At 22.1% G+C, this 24,435-nt stretch overlaps 2 protein-coding genes across 2 annotated transcripts; one reads left to right on the top strand and one right to left on the bottom strand.

The window, feature by feature from the left end:
* The first annotated feature begins 1,499 nt into the window (after positions 1-1,499).
* LOC128961103 (sodium-dependent transporter bedraggled-like) lies at positions 1,500-19,536 on the top strand. The gene is made up of 11 exons (XM_054307309.1): positions 1,500-1,685; positions 4,879-5,187; positions 7,403-7,534; positions 7,635-7,790; positions 12,981-13,047; positions 14,102-14,363; positions 14,840-15,490; positions 18,064-18,166; positions 18,523-18,641; positions 18,719-18,934; positions 19,024-19,536. The coding sequence occupies exons 1-11, from the start codon at positions 1,511-1,513 to the stop codon at positions 19,534-19,536; spliced, it is 2,703 nt and encodes a 900-aa protein (XP_054163284.1). The 5' UTR covers positions 1,500-1,510.
* Positions 19,537-21,325: 1,789 nt separating this feature from the next.
* On the bottom strand, positions 21,326-22,391 carry LOC128961102 (keratin, type I cytoskeletal 9-like). The gene is made up of 3 exons (XM_054307308.1): positions 22,145-22,391; positions 22,016-22,078; positions 21,326-21,972 (listed from the first exon to the last, which is right to left on the bottom strand). Exons 1-3 carry the CDS (start codon positions 22,389-22,391, stop codon positions 21,326-21,328), a joined length of 957 nt encoding a protein of 318 aa, XP_054163283.1.
* Between the last annotated feature and the right edge of the window lie 2,044 nt (positions 22,392-24,435).

Here is a 24,435-nt window from a genome sequence, read left to right as displayed (position 1 = left end):
TTAAATAATATACTTATATAGTAGTAAATAGACAGTCAGTAAATAATAATAATAATAATTATATACAATGTATAGCATTATTCAATTGTTATACAAAAATAATATTCAATAAATAAAAGAAAAAAAATCATGACTTTATAAGACATATATTTATATAAATACTATATTTATAGTAAACATAAAGTTTTTTTTATTATTATTATAAAAAGGTTGGCAGAGATTGACATTTAAAACAAAGCGTTAATAATCTTTTAATAACAACACAAATAATTTGTGAGTTATATCCTTGAATTTGTGTGAATATAATGTATTATTATAGTAATTATAGTTTTTATTATTATTTAAATAATAATAATAATAAATATGAAACAAAACAACAAAAAATTATGCAAAATAAAAAAAAAAGATTATAAGTTTTGTGAGTTATTTTTTGTTTTGTTTTTTATTTCAATATTTCAAATAAGTAAATGTCATTGAATTTTTTCGGTCTTAATTATTATAAATTTTTGTTGTTGTTATCATTATTTGTTAGAAATTAAAAATTTTCTGAAAAAAAGTAAAACAAAATATTTTTAACTCCTATTTTTTATTTTGATAAAAATTTATTTAACTTATATTAGCATTGAATACCTGTTGATAACAAATAATGGGGGTTTTCATTCAAAAAAATTTTAGTTTTAATATTATATAAATGTTATTGAATAATGTTATAATATGTTAATACATAATTTATTTTGGTAATACAAATTTTCATAATTTAATAATAATAATAATACTTTATTTATAAAATATTAGATCAATTGTGTGATTGTCTATTTCGTAACAAAAATCTAAACCATTGTGTTTTTATATACATACAAAAAAATAAAATATATGATAAATTTTTTAAATTGACATATGATCTATCAATGATTATTTATGAATACTATATTAATAATATATTATATTGTAATATAAATACATTTATTATAATGTTTCGTAATTTAATATTGAATAGAAAACTATTATAATATTAATATACTGTATATTAATATATATTTTTACTGATTGTTATCATTATTATACTAATAATTTATTTTTCAAAAAAAATGTTATTTAAATAAACATTTCGACACAATATTTGTTAATACCAATTGATTATTGATTTAAATACAAAATGTGTGTTTTAATATTTTTTATATATTGAATATAATAATTTATTATACTAATGAATAAAARTTAATATTATATTAAAAATAAATAAATGATAAATGATTTTCATAGAAACAAAATTATATATTTAATTTAATTTATTTTTTTCTTATTTTTGTTTAGTACATCAACAAATTAAATATCACAAAAATAAATAATAATAATAATTAATTAAAAAAATGTGTTATAATAAAACAATTGTCACCTAAATATATCACAAGTTGATTGAGAAAAAAAATAATAATAAGATGTGCTAGTTTAAATTTTCAATAATAATAATTAATAATAAATAAATATCTGAAAAAAATTTGCTTAAATCATGGGCTTTCCTAATAACGAGTCGGATAGTGATTCATCAAATAACAACACGACAAGTGAATCGGTAGCTAATAATAATAACCGGGTGTTTGTCAACTCATGTCATGTGGACTCTTCTAATCGACACAACACTAGTCGACATACCGGTGCCGCCAATGACCTGAATACAGATATGGGTATGACATTCGTGTGATATTTTTTTTATAAATATTATTATTATATTATAAATTAAATTATTGTTTTACTATTGAATTTTCATTAGTTTAATATTATTTATTGATTTGTTAACAATATTAGTCACGAAATGTATTATATATAAAAAACTAATTTTGAATTTTTAAATAAACTTAATTAAAATACTTATTAAATAAATATTTTTTATGATATCTTAGAAATAGAAATATAGTGTAAATAGTCAAACAATTGAGTTTTTTTAAAAAAAGTTAGTTATTATAAGTAGAGATGGGCAAATAGAAAGTTTCTAATAAATTTCCCTGAGAAAGTTTCTAGAAAATTTCTCATGAATAAATTTCTATAGAAATTTAACTTTATTGTTGTACTATGGGATCACCATATCTATAGTTATTGGAAATACTATAAATATATTAATGAGACATAATATTGTACAAATGGGATACCTATATAAATAAGTATAATTATCTAATAATAATCAGTTTTGTAAAATTTTATTCATCATTTTACTGTATTATATTATAGACTATAATATAATAAAATGATGAATAAAATTTTACAAAACTATAATTTATAGTTAAATATAATTAAATAAATTAATTTTTACTTTAATTAATAATTTAAATACTAATAATAATATTTAATTATTACTTGTAATAAGAATGTTACAAGATAAAATATATTGAAATAACAAAATTAACATGGGGATCCCATAGATAGAAATTTCTTTTAGAAACTTTCTAGAAATTTCTCTATTATTTTATAAATTTCTCTTTTTTGCCAACACTAATTATAAGTGATATCATTAAATACAGTAAAATTATAACATCTGAATAATACATACATTTTATAAGTTTAATTATATTTGTAAGTATTTAATAATAAGTAAATTATGAATAATTTTAATAATAAATTTGTTTTTTATAACATATATAATAAAACTTTTCTCTATTATATCATTAAAAATTGTTGTGAAATTAAAAGTTATTTTTGTCTATTAAATAGTAATAATAATAATAAAACATTTTGTTGTTGTTGTTATTTTTGGTGTAAAATATAATTTCTCATTTAGTCAACACCTTGTTATTTAAATTATTTGTTGAAAATATTTATTAATGATATATATGAAAAAAATTATAATAAAATTATTATTAATCATTATTAGTATAGTTTTTGCAAATGAGTCAGCTAAGCAATATGTATGTACAGTATTTAATGATAAATAAAAAATCACAAAAAGTAATGCAATACTATTGCTTTAATATGTTATTTATGCAAATATATGTATAATATTTTTTGCGCAACCAATTAGTTACTTATACATACAATTATTTAAGTAGTATAAGATTTTTTTTATAAATCATATGATTTTGTATATATATATATATAAATGTTTGAAATTATATATTAGTGTTGAATATTTAAATAATGCCAAAAAACCGATATGTAATCAGTCATTATTATTATTATGAAATGATATTAACTTTTAAGTGATTTATTCATTTATTTATTTATTTGTTGTCATAATTCTATAATAAATTATGATTATTATTAATTATGATAATTTTCATTAATTTTTTGTTTGTTTGCAATAACTTAGTGCAATAAATGATATATACTTATATATATGTTTAATATATTCAAGTATTACATTATTGAAAGTTAATTAATAATTAGTCAGTGTTTGCAATGATCTCATCCCCTGATTTTTATCTTATGATTGACTATTGATTGTACAGTATATACCAGTGCCTAACCTAATCCCGTAACCAGTAATTTTATGTACAGTATATGAGATAGCAATCAATAATTTAATTATTGATGAGTATATCAGCCAAAGATCAAAACAACAAATTGATTGAAGTAAAAATATATATACAGTATATATATATAAACAACTATTTTTTTGACTTCCTTTTGAAGTTAATATAATATTACAGTTAATTTTTTAATAGATAATAAAAATAAATAACTGATAACAAGTTTTTTTWGTTGGTTAATTGTGGGGTTAACCCATAGTAGTGGTAGTAGTTTGCTCTGGGATTTAATAGACTGTTTAGTTGTGTGATGGTCTCTCTCTCTCTCTCTCTCTCTCTCTCTCTCTCTCTCTCTCTCGTGTTTTAGGGTAAGACCATATCATTGCACTGGGCTATGGGTTTTCATGATTTATACAGTAGTTTCTTATATTGAATATAGATATATACCATATATTAATGCCTTTCAAAAATCTTATAAACACTACCAACAAAAAATCATGAAGTGATGGATCAAAAAGTGGATGCAAATCAAGTTTTTTGTGTGTTTAATACCGGGAGATAAAAGCGGATATACATTAACTGGTGTGTGTGTGTGTGTGCTGTATATACTTGTGTAYACTTAAGCACCAGTGGTTGGTTGGTTGAGATCAACTAGTTTTTTGAGCCCTTAATAGTTGGAGAAAAAATCATAAAAATTTTTAGTATAATCTAAGTTATTATAATATTATATCAATATATATATATATATATATATATATATATATATATAATTTATATATACAGTACAGGTATATACAGATTACTTAAGTTATAGAGGGTTTTAAAGCTCAGGCTATTAGTGGATCTCCATTCATGAGTTTATACCACAATTTGTTTTTAGTTTTTTTGTGTTGATTTTTCTCTGAGATTATATTTGTTTGGAAAAAGAGAAAAAAAACTATTTGTATTTATATTTTGAAAAACCGATAAAATTCAAGCATAAAATTTAGTTTATTTTTGTATTCAATATATAAATGTATAATATATTTATAAATATATATATATAACATATTATATATAAGTTATATTTTATGTGTTGAAGTCCATAAGCTGATAATAAGTACAATTTTATTATAATAATACTAATATTGTAATAATAACACAACAAACAACACAATCAAAAGTCGTGCAAAAGTTATACATATATATATATAATATTGTGTTTTCTTCTCCTAAACCATTAAAATATATATTCAACAACAAAAAAGTCATGTTTTTTCTCTCTACGACTACTAAAATAATAATAATAATACCAATAATAATAATACCAATAATAATAATACCAATATGTTTATTAAACAACTAATGCTAAAACTAACTAAACAATTGTTGTTTTCCTCCTCTTCTTCCTCCTCTACATCCCTAACCCAACAACCATTAGATCCCATCAATGGTGACAGAGATCCGGCTGTTGCGGATGACACAGGGGTTAGTGGTGGCGGCGGCGGTGGTGGTGTCGGTAGCCGTCATCAGCACCCGCCTGGTCTACTACGACATCACAACAATAGCGACCTAAACGACCAGCACATTGTTCACTTGCAAATGAGAGACACCCTATCGGCTGCTGATGTCCGCCGTACGGTCCGCGGTCTGTGGCCAGTGGACAGCGCATCGTTTTTTGCCACATTTTTTTGTTGTATAAACTTTTATACAATTAGCCGTTTTTCGGTACTCACCTATTATTTTAAAGGTTAGTTAATATGTTTTTAAAAAAAATAAATATACGGTATTTCCCTATTTTAAAAAATATATATTTAATTTAAATTCATTTTCTAAAAAGCTTTTATTGTTTTGTTAGTTTTATTATTATTATTAAAGTAATTATTTTTATAATTTACTCGCTTTTCATAATATTATAATTGCATTGAATTTATTTTTTGTTGTAAAATATTTTAACTGTAAGTTATTTATTGTATTATTATTTATTATTTAGTTTTTTTTGAGGGATTACCCTAAAAAACATGTAGTTTTGCTATCTCAATGATCTCATATATTGTTTATTATAATATATTATATACAGTATATGTATATTATCTGTATTTCCGACCCTTTTATTTCTAGAAAATAAAATATGATAAATAATATTATTATTACATACAGTATGATGAATGAATTGCATAGTTATTATCTTATATAATATATATGTTTTTTAGTTTTATTTCTTTAATTGAAAAAAATATTAAGGTTAAGGAAGTCCTAATTTATCAATACGACTGTCCCCTCGAATAGTTAGATAAATTGCCAGTTGCATTGATAATTGTCTGGCAATGGATATTATGAATAAAATATGAACACAAAAAAAATATTATTATTGATTTGCAGTTTATATCTTAGATTTTATGGATAAGTTATGTCAGAATTACAATTATAATTAATTATTAATATTTATGTTGTTTTTTGTGTGTTTTGTACAATAGTAGTGACTTTTATTGAAATATTTAATAATCACAATTTGTAGTTATTTTGTTAATAAATGCACATTATTTAAATTATTATTGTTATATTAAGTAAAAGTATAATTTAGTATTATATTTATTTATTAATAAATCAAATTAATTTTTCTTATATTATGATCTATTGTGTGAAAGATTTTTTTTTGGTTTAATGTTATCAACAAAATATTATTTATAATTTGATTGATTGCATTAAATTTGGTTAAAATATTTTACAATAAATAACAAGTTTTTCCTATTATTATTATAGTATATAACAAATAATATAAAATTATTTACTTAGTTTTGTTACAAAAAATATATATAAATAATGATAATTATCAACAGTATATAACATATATTGTTTAGTATTAATTTTAAACAGTAAACTAAATTAACAAAATAATTATAATAATTATATTAATATACAGTTAATTATTATTATTATTATTATTAAATTTATCGCTTATCGTAATCTATCATAATTTTTGTGCTCCAAAAATATGTTAAATAATATAATCAATGAAAATAATGGGTAAGAGTAGGAAAAGTAGTTTTTTTTTTTTTAGATAAAAACAATTTTCAAAAGTTATAAAAAATTAAGTATTTTTGGTTTATTATTATTGTATTTAATAACAATACAATGATTTTCCTCTAAATTTATATATGAGATAAAAATACAACAATAAAAAAATTATTTTAAAATTTTTATTAGATCTCATTTTTTWAAAAATATTTATTTATATACATTGTATTATTAATATTAAATTAATGAAAGTATAAAACTTAATTTTTTTATCATCAATTCATTTAAAACGTATCACAAATTTCGTGATGAAATGTTCAAATTCATTACAACTAATATATATAAAAAATAGTCATTTAAATTATTTATCTATGAATTTAATCAACTATGAAAATAAAATTTAAACTTAATTTAAGTGAAATTTAGTTTAAATAAAAAATAAGTAAATTTTAAACTAACTTTCCTTTCATTATATATTATATAACAATGATTTACTTTTACATTTATAATTGTATTTTTATTGTTGTTGTTGTTGTTATGTGTGATCTCTGTCTTATATACAGTATATATATATATTATAATAGTTTTAAAAACAATTGTTTCAATTCCTACATTAATTTATTTTCAACAACAAAAACTATAATATAAATTATTTTATTTTCTTCAAAAAATGCTATCATAATATCCAATTGTTATATAACATATGTACAGTACATGACATGTATATTAAAATCAAATTTAAGTTACCCATTAAAAAAAGCATAGAAACAATGGATTAGTTTTTTTAGGCTATAATTTATTTGTATTTATAAATTATATTTTATAATCTAATATTAATAACAATATTGTTATAATAATAATAATAATAATAATTCTGATACTGTATATCTTAAGATTTATATTATATTTATTTCTATTAAATGTCATTTTTTTGGGGCTATTTTTAGGTCCATTTGTCATACAATTTCTCATATTAAGCATCGGTTTTGGGCTACCGTTCCTTCTATTGACAATGTCGTTGGGCCAGTATTTAGGGTCCGGCTTTTACGACATGTGGTTCATTAGTCCGGCATTTAAAGGTATAGTGTATATAACTGTTGCCGAAATATTATTGATAGTACACATCGATATTTAATTGAATATGTTTTTCTTTAATGTTTTTTTTAATACAAACTTAAGGTATCGGTGCGGCCTTTCTATTGACATACATGTGCTACGGCCTGTATAGTTCGGTACCCATTGCCTGGCTGTTTGTCTATTTTCGTGATGCCTTTATGGCCACCAGCGATTCGGCCTACAAGTGGTCATATTGTAATACTAGGATTGCCACAAACAGTAAGTTTTTTTGTTGTTGTTTTGTTTATTTTATTTATGAATTAATTCATTAAATTTAAAAAAATACTATTGCGATATAATTGTTATTTTTAAATGATAATTAGGGGACAAATAATTATTTTTAATACAACTGTTATTATTATTTATTGCTTTTACTGTTTTATAGCTTATCATTAAATATAATTACATTAAATGTTTTTATTATTATTATTATTACTTTATTACTGATAATTAACTATCATATTATATATAGTTATTGAGTGTTTGTTTCAAATAATAATAATAATAATATATTTATTTATTTTACTAAAATTTTTATTATTTAATTAGATATTAAATTTTATTGTTTATGTTTATTTTGTGTGTGTGATGTGATGTGATGATGATCTGATGGTAAGGTATAGTCAAACACCTGTCCCCTCTCATGGCTACACACGATATCATTAATGAAATAAAACATAATAATAATAATGAAATAAATATAGAAATATATATATAGTATTGATAATAGCAGCTTACACTATATATAAAGACATTACTGCAATTAATAAATATATTTTTATAAAAGAAATAAAAAATAATTTTTAATTTTAATATTAAAAAGATTAGTTAAGTTTGAATCTATTGTTAGTTTTATCTCACATACAGTATTTAATATAATGTATTTAAATTGCTATAGTAGTAGTAGTAGTAGTAGTAGTAGTAGTAGTGATTTAAATATGATTTACACAAACATAAACACATAGGAAATATACATTAACTATACATAAATTATATGATAGATATATACAGGCATATAAAACATATATTAATAAATTGTATGATAATATAGTAATACTAATAATAGTAAATTTAAATTAGTTTGAATGTGAAAAATATATATTTAGATTTAGTATTTTTCTCAAGATTTAAACTAATGTTAACTTATAATTAAAGTAGAAAAAACATAAAAATATAAACAGTTAAGAATTTTGTTGTATAAATAGTTTACTAATAAAAAATGTAAATTATATATTTAGGATTATATTATTAATATAAACTAAAAAAATAATATTCAAAAACTTATTGTATATAATATTATTGTTATAACTACAGTATTACTACTGTATTATTAATATAGTGTAAAAAATGTTTGTTTGACAATTAATTTAAATAAATAGCAAAATAATTGTGTGTTTTTCAAATTTGTGTATTTCCTTAATCGGCATTTCCCTAATTATTGTGATTATTATTATTATTATAACTACTACTACTACTACTGTATTAAAGATTATTGTTTATAAAAATATATTTTATTTAAAATCTGACAAATGATTATATTGTTTGTATTAAAATATTTATATGTTTATTAAACAAAAATATTGTAATAATAATATATTTGTTTGTTTGCAACAAACCAATGAATTATAATTTTCCATATAAAGTGTTAATACAATAAAATAATTTTTACAATATTTTAATAATAATAATAATAAATTACATTTTAATGATTTTGAGATTTAATGTATTTATAAGTGTAGTGACAATTTTTTTTATAAAAAAGTCATATAATGAAAAATTTACTTTTATTTTTATTTTGAAAAATTTTATTTACTATTTTTATAATTAAAATGTTCTTTTAGTAAAAAATATTAATTACTACTTATTATTATTTTTTCATTATTATTATCATATCTTTTAAAAATAAACCCAAAGTGTGAGAAAATTTTAATATAATTATAATTATTTATTTATAAATAACTCATATTAAATATTCTAATTAAAATTAAAAAATAAAAATTATTAAGTACAGTATAAAATTATTTATAATGCTAAAATAATTATATATATATATAGATAAAATATTCAAAGTTATATACTTGTTAATAAAAACTAAAAAAAACAAAACTTAAATAACACTTTTCAACATGTACATTTTATCTAACTAACTTATATGAGTATATTAAATTAAATATGATAGTAACAATCTCGATAACAAAACAAAATTAAACCACGATGAATTTAAATTAATAAAATAAAATTAACGATATTTGATCACTTGTGAAATAGGCATGATTTGTGATTTTTTAAATTTAAATTTTATATTGTATTGTTGAAAGAAATTTACTTTTCTTTTATTATTATTATTTTATTTCTAAACAAAAATGAAATTGAAATCATATATATATATACACACACACTTATACAGTATATATTATTTATAAATACATTGAACAGGATGTACAGTGTCTATTCAATAGCCTCTATTGTATAATATATTTAGTTTTTTATATTTTACAAATTTCATGTATGCATGCATAGACATGAGGTACAGGTGAGTGTGTGTGTGTGTTGTTAACCGTGATATATGCGCTCAAAACTGGTGGGGAGGCTATGCATAAGCTGACCGCAACAGGCGCTCAGGGATATGCACTCTCTCTCTCTCTCTCTCTCTCACACACACACACACACACACACACACACACACACACACATACATACACTCACAGTCAGGTATCTCTCTATCGGGTAAATCACGAACAACGGGCCATATCTCTCACTAATTTATAATTATAATTTGCATTTTGCTGTTAGTTATTGTTAGTATACTGTATGTGTAAGAAACAAAATAACCACAACATTTATTTCATGTTATTTTTTTTTTGCTCAAAACAATGGGTGTTTTGATTGAATTTTTTTTGTTGGTTTGTTTTTATGGTATTTTTTTGTATCGTTTAAAATTTTGTTGACTGCAAACAAATTGATGATAAATAACAAGGAGTACTAAATAATTGGTTTATACATATTATAGTAGTTAGTCGTATAATGTTATACAGTGCTATACAGTATAATACTATGTATATTGTAATAATATAAATGTAATGTATTTTAGCACCGATGCATTGATGACTTTATATATATAAAAAAAAATAATTTTTATTTAATAAATATAATTTTGATATATTAGGTATAAAAAATTTAATATATTAAAAATTAGACATACAGTATTATATTTGACATTTTAATCATTATCTAACACATTATATTGAATATACCTATAGTATGAAATAAATATTTATTTATTATTTATAAATTGTCTCTCTCTCTCTCTCTCTCTCTCTCTCTCTCTCTCTTTACAAATTGAATATATATATATTGAAATAAATAAACTAGCATATAAATATAAATTATCTATTAAAAATTTATATTTTAATTTATTTAACAAAAATAATAAATGCTTTTAACATTACATAAATATATATATATTTTGTGTATATAAAAGTGATTTTACTTTCATGATTTCTCTATCATTTCAATCACTTAAATAAATGGGAAAATTGGGAGAAAAGAGAGAGAGAGAGAGAGAGAGAGAGAGAGAGAGAGAGAGAGAGAGAGAGAGAGAGAGAGAGAGAGAGAGAGAGAGAGAGAGAGAGAGAGAGAGAGAGAGAGTAGGCATTGACTTTATCTCTCTTATCCTAAGTATGACTGATTAGACATAACGTTATATCCGCTTTTGTATGTAATGTATAATGTATTAAATTTATGAATTATTTGTTATGTTCGCCAATAACTTGTATTACCTTTAAATAAAAAAAATCTATATCTTTCTATAATAAATAAAAAATTATATTATTATTATTATTTGATAACATTCAATAATTAAACACATTATATACTATACTATACTATATTACGCTATTACTGTCTATTTGATATCCAACTGATTGATATATTAATGATAACCATCATTGTTATTGTTATTATTATATTTATTTTCATTATAATACTATTATTATTGTTGTTATTATATTAATATAAAATTTAAGTTTTAAATATAACAAAATTTAATAATCTTTATTAAAAATTCTATTATCTATTAAACATCTAATATATCATTAATCTTATTGTAGATTCAGTTTTTTAAATGTTTAGACTATTGTCTGTACAGTATATTCATAAATATATATATATATATATATAAACTTTCATTTGTTATATGATATCTAAGCCGATATTTAATGGGAGATATGATTATAATGAGAGAGAGAGAGAGTTTAAAAAATAACAAAAAATATTTTTAAAGATCGAGAGAAAACTGAGACATGAAATTCATTGTAAAAACATTTTTTTCATGCATTATATAATACCTGTATATTATAATACAGGTATTATACCTGTAATATCTATCTATAAGCCGGATATACAGTAAAAAATATTTACAATGAATTGAAATTCTTGATAATAATAATAATAATAATATTATATGGAAAAACTAAATTATAAATATAAAAGTTCGTGAAATAATTATAATATTTCATATTATATTATATCCATATATTTATATATTTTGGCGATAAAATTCATGCAAAATAAAGTTCAAACACTTGGTATTATTCAATATACTGTATATACACACAAAAAATCATTTATAAAAACAATGATTTCAATTCTAGTGTATATAGAATTAAGGGTGTGCTTGAAGTGTGGGTATTACACAACATTACTGTCCTATCAACAAAAAAAAAGAGTATATACCGGTGCTAGACATTGACCATTAAATTTTATTTTTAATCATAAAAATAGGGATAAATTGTTTACCTTATATTATAATACAGTATATCATTAACTCTGTATGTGTTTATGAAATAGATATATATAAATGAAAGAATTTTATTATATTTGWATAAAATATAATAATTCAAATATAATTATGAAAAGATAGTATAATAGTAATAATAAATAATAATAAAAACTAAATTGTTTTGTTTTGTTGATATTAAATAAGTTTTTACTATTATTAATAATTTTAATTATCATATGCATTTTTATTATATTATCATTTTTAATTATCTTATCATAAAAATAACAATTAAAGGTGTGATATAAGATACCACTGAATATAATATAAAATGAGATACAAAAATAAATTATTTAGAAAATTGTTGAATATTTTAATTACAAAAAAAATCACACATATATATAAATTTGATATACATATATATATATAATCTAACAAACAATTATTTCAATTTGTTTGCCCACACATATCACACATAAAATATTTAGTATTAACCCTTTTTTTTGAATAATATCATATTTCAAATATTTTGATAAAAATAATAATTTATGTTACAATTTACACGATTATACTATTTTTAAAAAAAAAAATATTTTTAAAATTATTATTATTATTATTAATATAATTAATAGACTGTTTGATGGCCTTAAACTCCACGTCCTATGACTACATCGGTTGGTCCGTCTCTTCCTATTTTCAGTAAGTTTTTTGTGTATAAAAAATATTATATATAAAATTAAGAGATGAAAAAATCCAAATTATTTACTAATAATAATAATAATGGGTATTAAAGTTATTTTTTCAAGAAAAAAACATTAAAAAATTAATCCCAAATAAATTTTTATATGTATATATTTTTTAATGTGGAAAATAATAATTTTTTTGGTGTGAGATAGAAACAAAAATGCCATAAAAATGTATTTATCCTTTAAATATAAGGAAATATTAGTATTTTTTTATTTTTTTATWAGAAATAAAAGGTTAAACACATTTAATACTTTTAGTATTCAAAATTTCTATCCAAGAAAAAGCCTAATTGTAAATAATTATAATAAAGATTTAATGTTTTTTAAGGAGATAAATATAGTAATTATATATTGATTATTATATATATATACTATTAATTATATAATAATAAATAAATTATTGTCTATAAAAAATAAGCATAAATTGGAAATATATATATTTATAAAGTATTTTGTTTTGCAAAATAAATTACAGTAAATTGATAGCTATTTTGTTTTCTAATTATACCTATTTATTAATAATAATGTAATAATTTTTCTAGTATCATATTATAKWWAWTTTAATAAWATTAGTTAATTATTAATAATTAAATAATATTTATAATAAATTTATTGGCCATATGATATGATAATTAATTAAGTTCGTGAAAATATATAATTAGATAATTAAACTAATAATTAATTATTATTATTAATTGCTCACTTATTTATAGTTGGTAATAAATAAATTGTGTTTATTCATTGAGGCATATTGAGATATTAAAAATATAATTTTATATATATAGAGTTTTTTAATTAACATGTTTATAGTAATTAAAAATTTATTTTATTTATAATAATTTTTTTTAGTTGTAAACACTTTAATTAATTAGCTGAAAAAAAACAATAACAATATATATAAATATATATATAATTAAAACAAACATAAATTAACTTTTATATTATAATTTTTCTAATTAATTTAATTATAATWATTTTTATTTTACATTAATTTATGGTTAAAYTAGTGGTCGAGTACTGGATAGAAGTCAAAGGCATCAGACAAAGGAAGTAAAAATCGAACTGTCCTTTCATTTGTGTATCGTTTGGACAGTCATATGTCTGACACTGATTCGCGGCTTTCACTCSACWGGACGGCTATTGATGGTAGCGGCGGTCGTACCGTTAGTACTATACTCTCTGGTCGTACTCCGGTTTGTCGAGCAATGGGGTGACGGTGTTAGCGAAATCTTTCAGACCACTGGTCAGCCGTTTTTGTTGGACTCTATGGTAATAATGCTGTATAATAATAATTATAAGCAAACAGTTAGCATAACATAGACCCCCACCCTTTATCTATTACACGCACCAGTGACTATTGCAGACAAGTTTTTTTTAAAAAGTGATAAATGATTATTAAATGTATTAGAAATTGAGGTTATTTTAAAAATATATTTATAGTAGAAAGGCCTTCAATTATAATTATATACTGTAATATATTTAATACATTAAAAAAAATTGAATACATTAATACAGTTGTCAAACATATAATTTTATGTTTTTAAAAAAGTAACAATTTTTTGGCTAATTTTACTCTCTCTTTCTTTCTCTCTCTCTCTCTCTCTCTCTCTCTCTCTCTCTCTCTCTCTCTCTCTCTCTCTCTATCTCACCCACTCATTCACATTTGTATTAAAATTTACACTTTTTTTTAATAATCTAAATAACAAAAGATATTAATAACAAATAATTTCTCACTTTATTGACAGTCTTGGTTAATGGCCAGTCGTGAGGTGTTCATAATATGGGTGGCATTCAGTGCCATAGCACTCAATGTCCAGTCCCACAACCGATCATCGCATAACATAATCAAACAAATTCTTGCCCTATTCTTTCTGGTGACAACTGTCCTAYTAATGAGCGCCTGTCTGTTTGCCTCATGTATGCGTACACTGACCACCAAAGGTTTGGCATACATACCGTCATCGTATGAAGAAATCGGTTCCATACAGTTTGTCCGACCAGTTCAGTCCAACACAGATACCGGTGGCAATCAAAAGTTGGCCACCAATGGTGATGTAAAGATACTGTCGGCGGCCAACTTGTTTTTGGGCGAAAATTTGGTCACCTATTCGGAGGTGTCGTCGCATTTAAGTCATTATCAAGTAATGCGTTTCGCCACTGAAGTCTTTCCGGCCGCCCTATCCGTAGAGGGTTCCCATCAGATTGGCTCCATTTGGGCCGTATTTTTCTACCTGAGCGCCATTATGTTTACAATGGGTCATCTGATTGTTGTCTGGGGCAGTGTTTGCGACGCTATTGTCTCAATAATGCCAACATTTTTCAAACTATGGCGTCCGATACTTACGTTTGTTACCTGTGTGTTGGCCTTTTTGATGTCACTATCCATGACATCGACGGTTAGTTTTTTTTTTAATTATTTTTATTTTGTTTATTTAATTTTTAATAAAAATTAATCTATTTATTAATTAATTGAGCAAAATATTTATGTTAGTCGAGGGAYATATGAAAAAGGAAAATATATATATACATTAATAGATTTAAAATTAGTTATTAAAAAAAAACATTTTTATAAAACTGTAAATAAAAATTAATTATATATTTACTGAATTAATTTACTGAGATATGAATCTAAAATTTTTAGTGAGACAATTGTAAATCTTTTTTTATTTATTGTAAATTTATTATTATTTTTGCTAATTTTTTTTATTAACTTTTGAAACAAATTTTCTTAACATTTGTATAGTTATAARTAATATTTTTTTTAAAGACAAATTATTGATTTTACAATTGAATATATATTTTTAAATTACATTATATTTGACTACATATAATAATAGATATTATAATCTAAATATTGATTTATAATTTTTAAAAAATAGAATATTTTATACTATTTATAGTTTTAGTATAAAATTAAATGAAAATATTTTATTTTTAGAAAACTGTAAAAATATCATTAAATTAAATTAAACTATCATTTATATAAAGTAAGTTTAAAACTTATTAGCCTTACTTAGCCTAACCTATCTTATTTAAAATGTTTATTTTATTAATAAAATTAGTTAAAATTTTAATCAATATATTCAAGTTAAATTCTACATTATTTAATTTAATTTAATTTTATCAAATATTATTTTTTTAGTTAGATAGTAATGTTTTTTTTAAATATTTTTTTAAATAGTTATTACTGAGACAATAAATAGTATATTAATTTTTAATAATAAACTAATTTTTATGTCAATTAAATTATTTATTAATAAAATTTAACAATTAAAAAACTTATCAATTTAATTTTTAAAAAGTAATATATTTCAATATATTAGTAAAAATTTTATTATTATTTTTACGAAAATTTAGACTAATTTTTTGACTCTAATTAATTTATTAACAAAAAAAATTAGTAGTTATAATTTAATTAAACTAAATTTAAAAATCTAATTTAAATATTAGTCTACAGTTTGGGTGGCTCATCAAGAGTTATTTTCAAAATACACCATTTATTTCAAAAATTATTAATTGAAATTTATTTTAAAAATATATATCTTATTTATGAATAAATGGGATTTCATATTTTAATAAATATTTTTAAATTGGCGCCATTTTATGGCAATAAATTTACAAAGTTGCAAGTCAATTTTTTTCGAAACTTTTCTAGCATATTCTAATATTTGTGTAGTTTTTCACGAAAAAGTTATACTATATATTTTTAATAAAATTTTAATTATTGTTAAAAATACATTTAGTTTCTTAAACATTATCATTAAAACTAGAAAGAACTTAAAAATTTTTAATTAATAATAAAATTTAAAATTTTGTAAATTATAATATTTTTAAAAATTCATAACTAAACATTGGCTTAATTTTTGACAAATTTTTTTCTATTTATCAAACAAGTATCTATATCCATTTACACTGACATGATTTTTTTAAATAAAATATTTATACTTATTTAACTTTTAGTATAATTTTAGTTATGTTATGTACAGCTAATTTTGATTTTTTAAATTTATTTTTTTAAAATAATAAACGCCAGCTCTAAATCTACATTAAAATATTTTTGCTTTTATTTAAAGTATAGAAATAGCGCTATTTTTAAAAAGATAATAGGTGTTGGGCCAGTCGTATATTTATAAATATTAATTATTATTTTATTTTATGACTGTAAATAATATTTCATATATATTGATCTATTATAATTAATAAAAAAATTACATATTATTTGGTCTATCCCAATTCAAGCATTTAAATATTATAATTTTTTCTACAATTATATATATTTTTAAAAATTGTTACATAATGTTTGTTTTCAAAGTCAATGGATTATTAACTTTTTAAATCATTGTTTTCAATTTAAATGTGTTTATCTACTAAATAGTTTTATATATTTATATGTATATATTATATATATATATATACAAACAATTGTTTATTAAAATAGTCATAGAAATAGTACTGTATATTCATATAAATTTTTATTTATATTTGAAACCATTAATGAAATCTATATCAAGGTTTCAACTAATTTTCATTTTGTAGGCAAACCCTAATTCAAATAAAATTATTATTGTCTTCAATGATATATTATTATATTATTAGTATAATATTATTATTAATGTAAATCGTCTTTTATAAACTATATTATTATATTAAAACAAATTTTTATTTATGACCTAAATAGTCAAACACACACACAATCATATAAATTATATTTTTTTGACAATCAATTTATTTATAACAAACAATATATTGTATATACAATTTATTTATTTATTTTACAATAATTATTATATGCTAATATTTATATGCTATACAATCAGTTTTTTTAAAAAATACAATATATTAGGCAATGAAAAATTCAAATTGAGTTATCAAATTATATGTTGCAAATAAAAAAATGAATAAATCATTTTATTAAGTTTTATTTTATTTGTTTGTTTGTTTGCTATGTATCTACCGTTCCCAACAAAAGGCCGGCCTATTTGTCATATATTTTCTCGACTTCTGTATCGGATCTCTCTGGTGGTTAGCATTGCTATATTTATTGATGCAAATATCAGTGCTTATTATAAGAGGTATGTTTACATAAGATATCAAAAAAAAATTTTTTTTACTAAATATCAAAATAAGTTTAAATATATTTAATTTGTTGTTTTTATTATTTTTTTATTTTTTTAATCAATACATATTTTTAAATGTCAATATCCAAATGCAAACTATTAATTAAATTTTATTTATTAAGTTATTTTGAGTTACTGTGCATTATATAAAAAACAATTACATAAATATATAATATTTGAATTTAAAGTTTTTTTGTAGTTATGCCAATAATTATAGTAATTATAATTAACAATTGTTTTATTTTTATTTTATTTTTTTTTTGTTTATTTTGCATTTAATAATAATTGTTATTAAATATTTACAAATATAGGCCGTCCGGTTGGCACCGAAAATCTAGTCTCAATGTTGGCCAAAGACGAGAGCACCCGTAGTTGGTTACTGCCTATACTGACCTTCCAGTGGAACCTAATTATGCCGATCGCCACTATGGTTAGCTCCATATTAAGTCATATAATTATTTAATAAAATCAATCAATTAATTATTATTATTATTATTATATTTATAGATATTGTCGATTGCATTTACCCGTTCCTATAACGCCAGTGGCCTTACGTGGACACAAGTGGTCACATTCTATACCTATTGGCCCGATTGGACCAAATCCCTGTCCACTGTATTCCAGATTACACCACTGTTTCTCGTATTCTTTATCGGTTCCATACAATTGATTGTCTATCTGTTTCCCAAACAGTCGACATCACTGTTTCACGAACGCATACAAGTAAATACACACCCATTCCCCTACTTTCTACCCCCAATGCAGAGGACACACCTAATTATTGACACTATTTTTTTCTATCAAATAAAAAGGCTCTCTTTTGTCCGACACTGTCGTCGTTCACAAGTGCCGACGGCAATGGTTCGTCGGGTGCCATAAACACCGGTTACATACCGGACGACCCGCCGCCCAAATACGAACCGCCGCCCTCCTACTCGACGGCAACTGCCCGACATATTGTACAACAAATACGCGGCCGATTGACCCCAACTACCGGTTCCATACGTATGAGTTTTCTGTCGCCGCGTACCGCCGCCAACTCTATAGCCAATAGTAATAATAATAATAACAACAACAATACCAACGGTGCCGTCAATTGTGATAATACTAACGGTGCCGGTGGTGGTGGCGGTGGCGATGGCCTTGTTRTTGTAGTCAATAGTCATAGTAGTAATAATACTACTACTAATAATATTAATACAAATACTATTACTATTACTACTAATAATAATAATACAACAATTGGCTGTTCATCTGATGAGACAATCAAATGTTTGGAAACAAAATACGAAGAAATCGCTACCATTGCTAACACAATCACCTAAATTGATGACATAATGTCTTGTCTTAATATGTCTTAAGATGATATCTTACAAATTAAAAGTGATATTGACATTAATAAGTGATTATTTTTGGTGGATGTGATTTGAATTTTTTTTAGTAATGATAATATTGATATATAAATCAAACATTTTTTTTGTAATTTCATAGAAGAAATTAAGAAATAGGAAGATTTTTTTCTATAAATTTTTTTTATATAATCAACTAATTTATTGATATGAATAAAAAATTGTGAAAATATTATACAAACTCATAAAAAATATTAAAATAACATTTCAGCGATAAATATGATTTTTATAAAAAAAACTAATTGATAATTATCATTGTTTAAGTTTATTATAATTATTATTTATTTATTATAATTATTTCTATTTCTAAATAAATCTCATTAGTTATATTCATTAAGATTATTTAGTTTAAATTTATTATTATTTTTTGTCAATAATTTTAAACACAAAAAACATTCAACACATTGTAGACAATATTAAATTAATTGTATTATATTATATTAAATTTAGCTAGTAATTTAATTAATCTATATTTGTAATAATAATAATAATATAAAATTATTAATTAAGTGATTGTTTCCCCACTGAGTTTTTATATATATATAATTTATTGTATTATTATAATTTGAATTATAATTATGTTGTATTATAAATAATTATGTATTACATATATATATATATAAATATATAGTGCCAAATGTAATGTGACATTTTGCAATAAAATAATTTACACATTAATACTAGTTTCTAAAAAATATATATTATTAATTGAAGATTATTAATAAAGTTTTAAATTGATTTTTTTTAAATTTAAAATTTCATATAATTCAATATTAAAATTAAGTAAATTAAATTATAATTAAATTAAAATTAATTATTCTATAATTAATTAATTACTATATAATCTATATAATAATATTTTATTTATTACTAATTTATACTAGTTAAAAAATTATTTCTATTTAAATAAACTGGGTAATTTAAGATTTACCTAAGATTAGAAAAATATACTTTTATTTAGTTTACTACATAATAGATGGAGCAACTATTTAATAATTTTATATTAATAGACAATTTAAAACTTTAAAAAAAAATTTAGAAAACAAATTAAATCATTATATATTACATAATATTAATAATTTCTAGTAAATATAAATTTCAAATTAATTTATTATTATTATTATTATACTTTTTGCATTGCATTGTTTAGAAAAACTCATTTATTATGAATGCTTTATTAATTAATGTTATATTTATTGATTGATATATATTTTATAATTTCCAAAATTGTTTTACATCTAAATTTAAATGTTTCATTAAAGCATATTATAATAATATTTTGAAAAATAAATATTTATTAAAATAGTTGCTTTTCATTGCTTGTTTTATAACATATACCGGTATATAAATCATACAGTATAAATTAGTATTAAAACAAATAATATTATTTTTTAATTTTTTAATATATATAATTTAATTTATATAAATTTTTGTAAATTCACAATTTAATAGTTTTAAAGCTTAAGCATATTCAAATTAGATAGTATATTTAATTTGAATAATAATATAAAAATATATTTGTATTTATAATTTTTTACAATTAGTATTAATTACACAAAAAACATAATTGTTAATCACATATAGATATATTTAAAAATAGTTAAATAAATGATTTATTTATAGACTAAATAGCAATGAATACACACAATAATTTTTTATATGCTGTATATATATGAGCCAATAAAATCAATGACTTAATTAGTTTTTAAATGTTAGTCCTAACTCTAGCACCGGTATTATCGAGTGTCGGCTTTCTATTCAATCGATTCGATTGAAACACTGGCGATCCGTCCAACGACTCCGACTGCTGGTGTGTTGTCTCCGACTGTGTGGACGCCGATGAGGCGTAACTTCTTTCCTCACTACTGCTGCCACCGCCTCTGCTGCCGTCTAAACCACTGCTATAGCCTGTCTGACCAGTCGTGTAACCAGATCCCAGTCCACTACTAATGCTGTTGCCATAACTGCCACCACCGCCACTAATACCACTACCATAACTGTTGTAATTACCATAACCAGCACCATTAAGGCCCATCATAGAAGATGGCCCACCATAAGCGCTGCCACCACCAGCATATTGTTGGCTCATGTAGGCAGAAGGACCCATGTATCCAGATGTTGGGTTTGAGTAATAGTTGCTAATCGATGCCATATATGGTGACGACATAGAGTGCATGCCTGGGTTGGAGTACATCGAGTATGGACTGGCCTGACTGAAGCCCATTCCGTGTCGACCGACGCCACCCATGCCATAGCCGAAGTACGGGTCGGACATAGACATCATGCTACCGTACCCCATACTAGCCAGTGTGTTGCCCAAACGGGTAGGTACACCTCCATAGGAATATGCACCTAAAAATATAATTAATTTAAAAAAAATTAGTTATGTTGTTACTTTGATTGGGTATCATTATTAGTATGATACCTGAGCTCTCTAATGGACTGGCCATTGGAAAAGCTAGAAATGTTATAAGAGTAAAAGTTATAACTAAATTTTTGTTTTTTTAGTGTGACGGACACATACCTCCATGACTGTGCATTAATGGCATACTATTCATCGGAGGATACGGTTGCATGAGACCGCCGGAGCTGCCAATTTGGTACTGTCTCTGTTGTGCCATCATTGGCGCGGCCGAAAACAGTGACGCTGGTGTGGCCATCATCGGCGAAACCGGACCGGTAAACATATTGGGCGGTCTAATCATTGATAAATCTTTGACAGTCATATCAGATGCGCCGACACCGAAGGCGCGACTACTGTAGCCATTCATACTGTCGTAACCGCTGCGCGGATAGTAGCCTCCCGTTGCCGATGCCGTACCGTAATTGCTGCCGGCACTTGAACTGGTATCCCGATATCGACCGCCCAGTGTTTCATAGCTGTCGGTCGATGATTCGCTGGCACCGATAGTACCCAAAGTTGCCGACAATACGACAACAATCAATTGTGACAATACCTGTACGAGTGTTTGTTTGTACAAAAAATAAATAATTATGAAAACTTTGTTATAATAATAACAACATTTCAACAAAATTGGCTGAAAAAACAATAATAAAAACACACAAATAATAATTATTATAATAAAAAATTATTGCTAACCATTTATAATGATTTTTCTCTCTCTTTCTCTCTATTATTATGATTATTACAACAAATAAGACCACAAACCAACTAATCCAACGATAATTGTTATCTAAACAACACAAAAACTGTTTGATGCTAACAATTGGGAAAGTTAGCTTTTATATACCTGTTTTTTGTTGTTGTATGTATGTGTTACCAATCGACGACATAGTGTTTAACATAATTATCCAATTTATAGCCCAATTTATATTATATATATATATAACTATATAACTATATCTATAGATACATAATTGAATGACTGGACACAAATCAAAAATTCAATCGGAAATATCTATTATTAATAATATATATATAATAATATAACTACTACTACTAMACACACCTATTATTATTACTACTATTATTTTGTGTCACTCGTATCTATTGTCTTAAAAAGTAACAATTTTTTCTATTATTTTAATTAACAATTATTATAATTATTATTAGTTTATATCGATAAAATTATAATATTATATTTAGTTTACTTTTATTTTTTTAATATTTTTATTTCCCTAAACATTGCGCTTAATTTGTTTATAATTAAGATTCGCTTTTTTTCTCTTAACTTATCGCACCAAACCTTTGTGGCACTGGTAGGTGACAATTTATGGCTAACTTTCCCCCCCCCTTTAAATATATATTATTATAATTTATCAATACTATGCAAATACCTGTATTAATAATGCTTATTGTTTTCGTGTGTGTGTTGCTATTGCTATTCAAATTCAAACATAAAGTGTTAGATAATTACTTTATTTTCATATATTTAATATTTATTATTATAATTACTATTACTATAATTATCTGTAATACTTAAGAAAAAAATTAAACAAATAAACAAATAAATTGTTTTTTATTATATAATTGAAAAGTCATTGTCTTCTAATATATATTTTATTTTAAAATGTTATTTACAAAGTTATTTGGGTGTTTAAAAACATTGATATTTTTCAATAAATTATATAATTTAATATTTAACAGCTATTGCCATACAATTGTTCAATGAAAACAATAGAAATATTTATTTTTTTTTAATATATACAACTAATTGTTTACATTGTATTATGAGTACAAATGTTACTTAAAATTTATAAAATTTTTAAAAATTTTTAAAATTATAATTTTTTGAAATTTTATATATTTATTAAAAAATTATTACTATACTTTAAAATAAATTATTATTCAAAAGTACTTAAATAAACATTAAAACATTATTTATTGAATTTTTAATTAAATTAATACTTCTCGTATAAATTATTTAAAATAGAGTATTAATTAAATTGAGAAAATATAAATATAAATATACTGCTATTAGTTATAATAATAATAATTGTATTTTTATATAATATATATTATATATATATACCAATTATTTAGAAATAAATATATATATTTCTAAATAATTGATTTGCATATACTTTATAAACTATACAATAGATGGGAACTTCACATTTTAGCAAATCAATTAATTATATTATTAACAATAATATATATATTTATATATATATATAATACTATTGATAACATAATAATAATAATAATAATAATACTGTATTTATAATAACCATAAATAATAATAAAAAATATATATTTGTTTTCTCCTGTGAAGCACATCCACTATTACTATTACGACACCATTGTATGGACAATGAATTGTATGATGAGTTGGATGATCGCATACATACCGT

Source organism: Oppia nitens, unplaced genomic scaffold, assembly GCF_028296485.1.
Source record: "Oppia nitens isolate AA-2021 unplaced genomic scaffold, nextdenovo-longstitch-racon4-pilon3 scaffold5_pilon_pilon_pilon, whole genome shotgun sequence".
NCBI classification, from domain to species: Eukaryota; Metazoa; Arthropoda; class Arachnida; order Sarcoptiformes; family Oppiidae; genus Oppia; species Oppia nitens.
The sequence above is the reverse complement of the archived record's forward strand: the minus strand, read 5'-3'. Positions and strand labels throughout refer to the sequence as shown.

What these genes read in the sequence shown, in the direction of transcription:
- LOC128961102 (XM_054307308.1), bottom strand. Translation starts at nt 22,391, where the DNA reads ATGAATGGCTACAGTAGTCGCGCCTTCGGTGTCGGCGCATCTGATATG. An exon ending in ATTAATGCACAGTCATGGAG is followed by an intron (nt 22,079 to 22,144) that starts GTATGTGTCCGT and finishes TAACATTTCTAG; the next exon opens with CTTTTCCAATGGCCAGTCCA. An exon ending in AATAATGATACCCAATCAAA is followed by an intron (nt 21,973 to 22,015) that starts GTAACAACATAA and finishes TTATATTTTTAG; the next exon opens with GTGCATATTCCTATGGAGGT.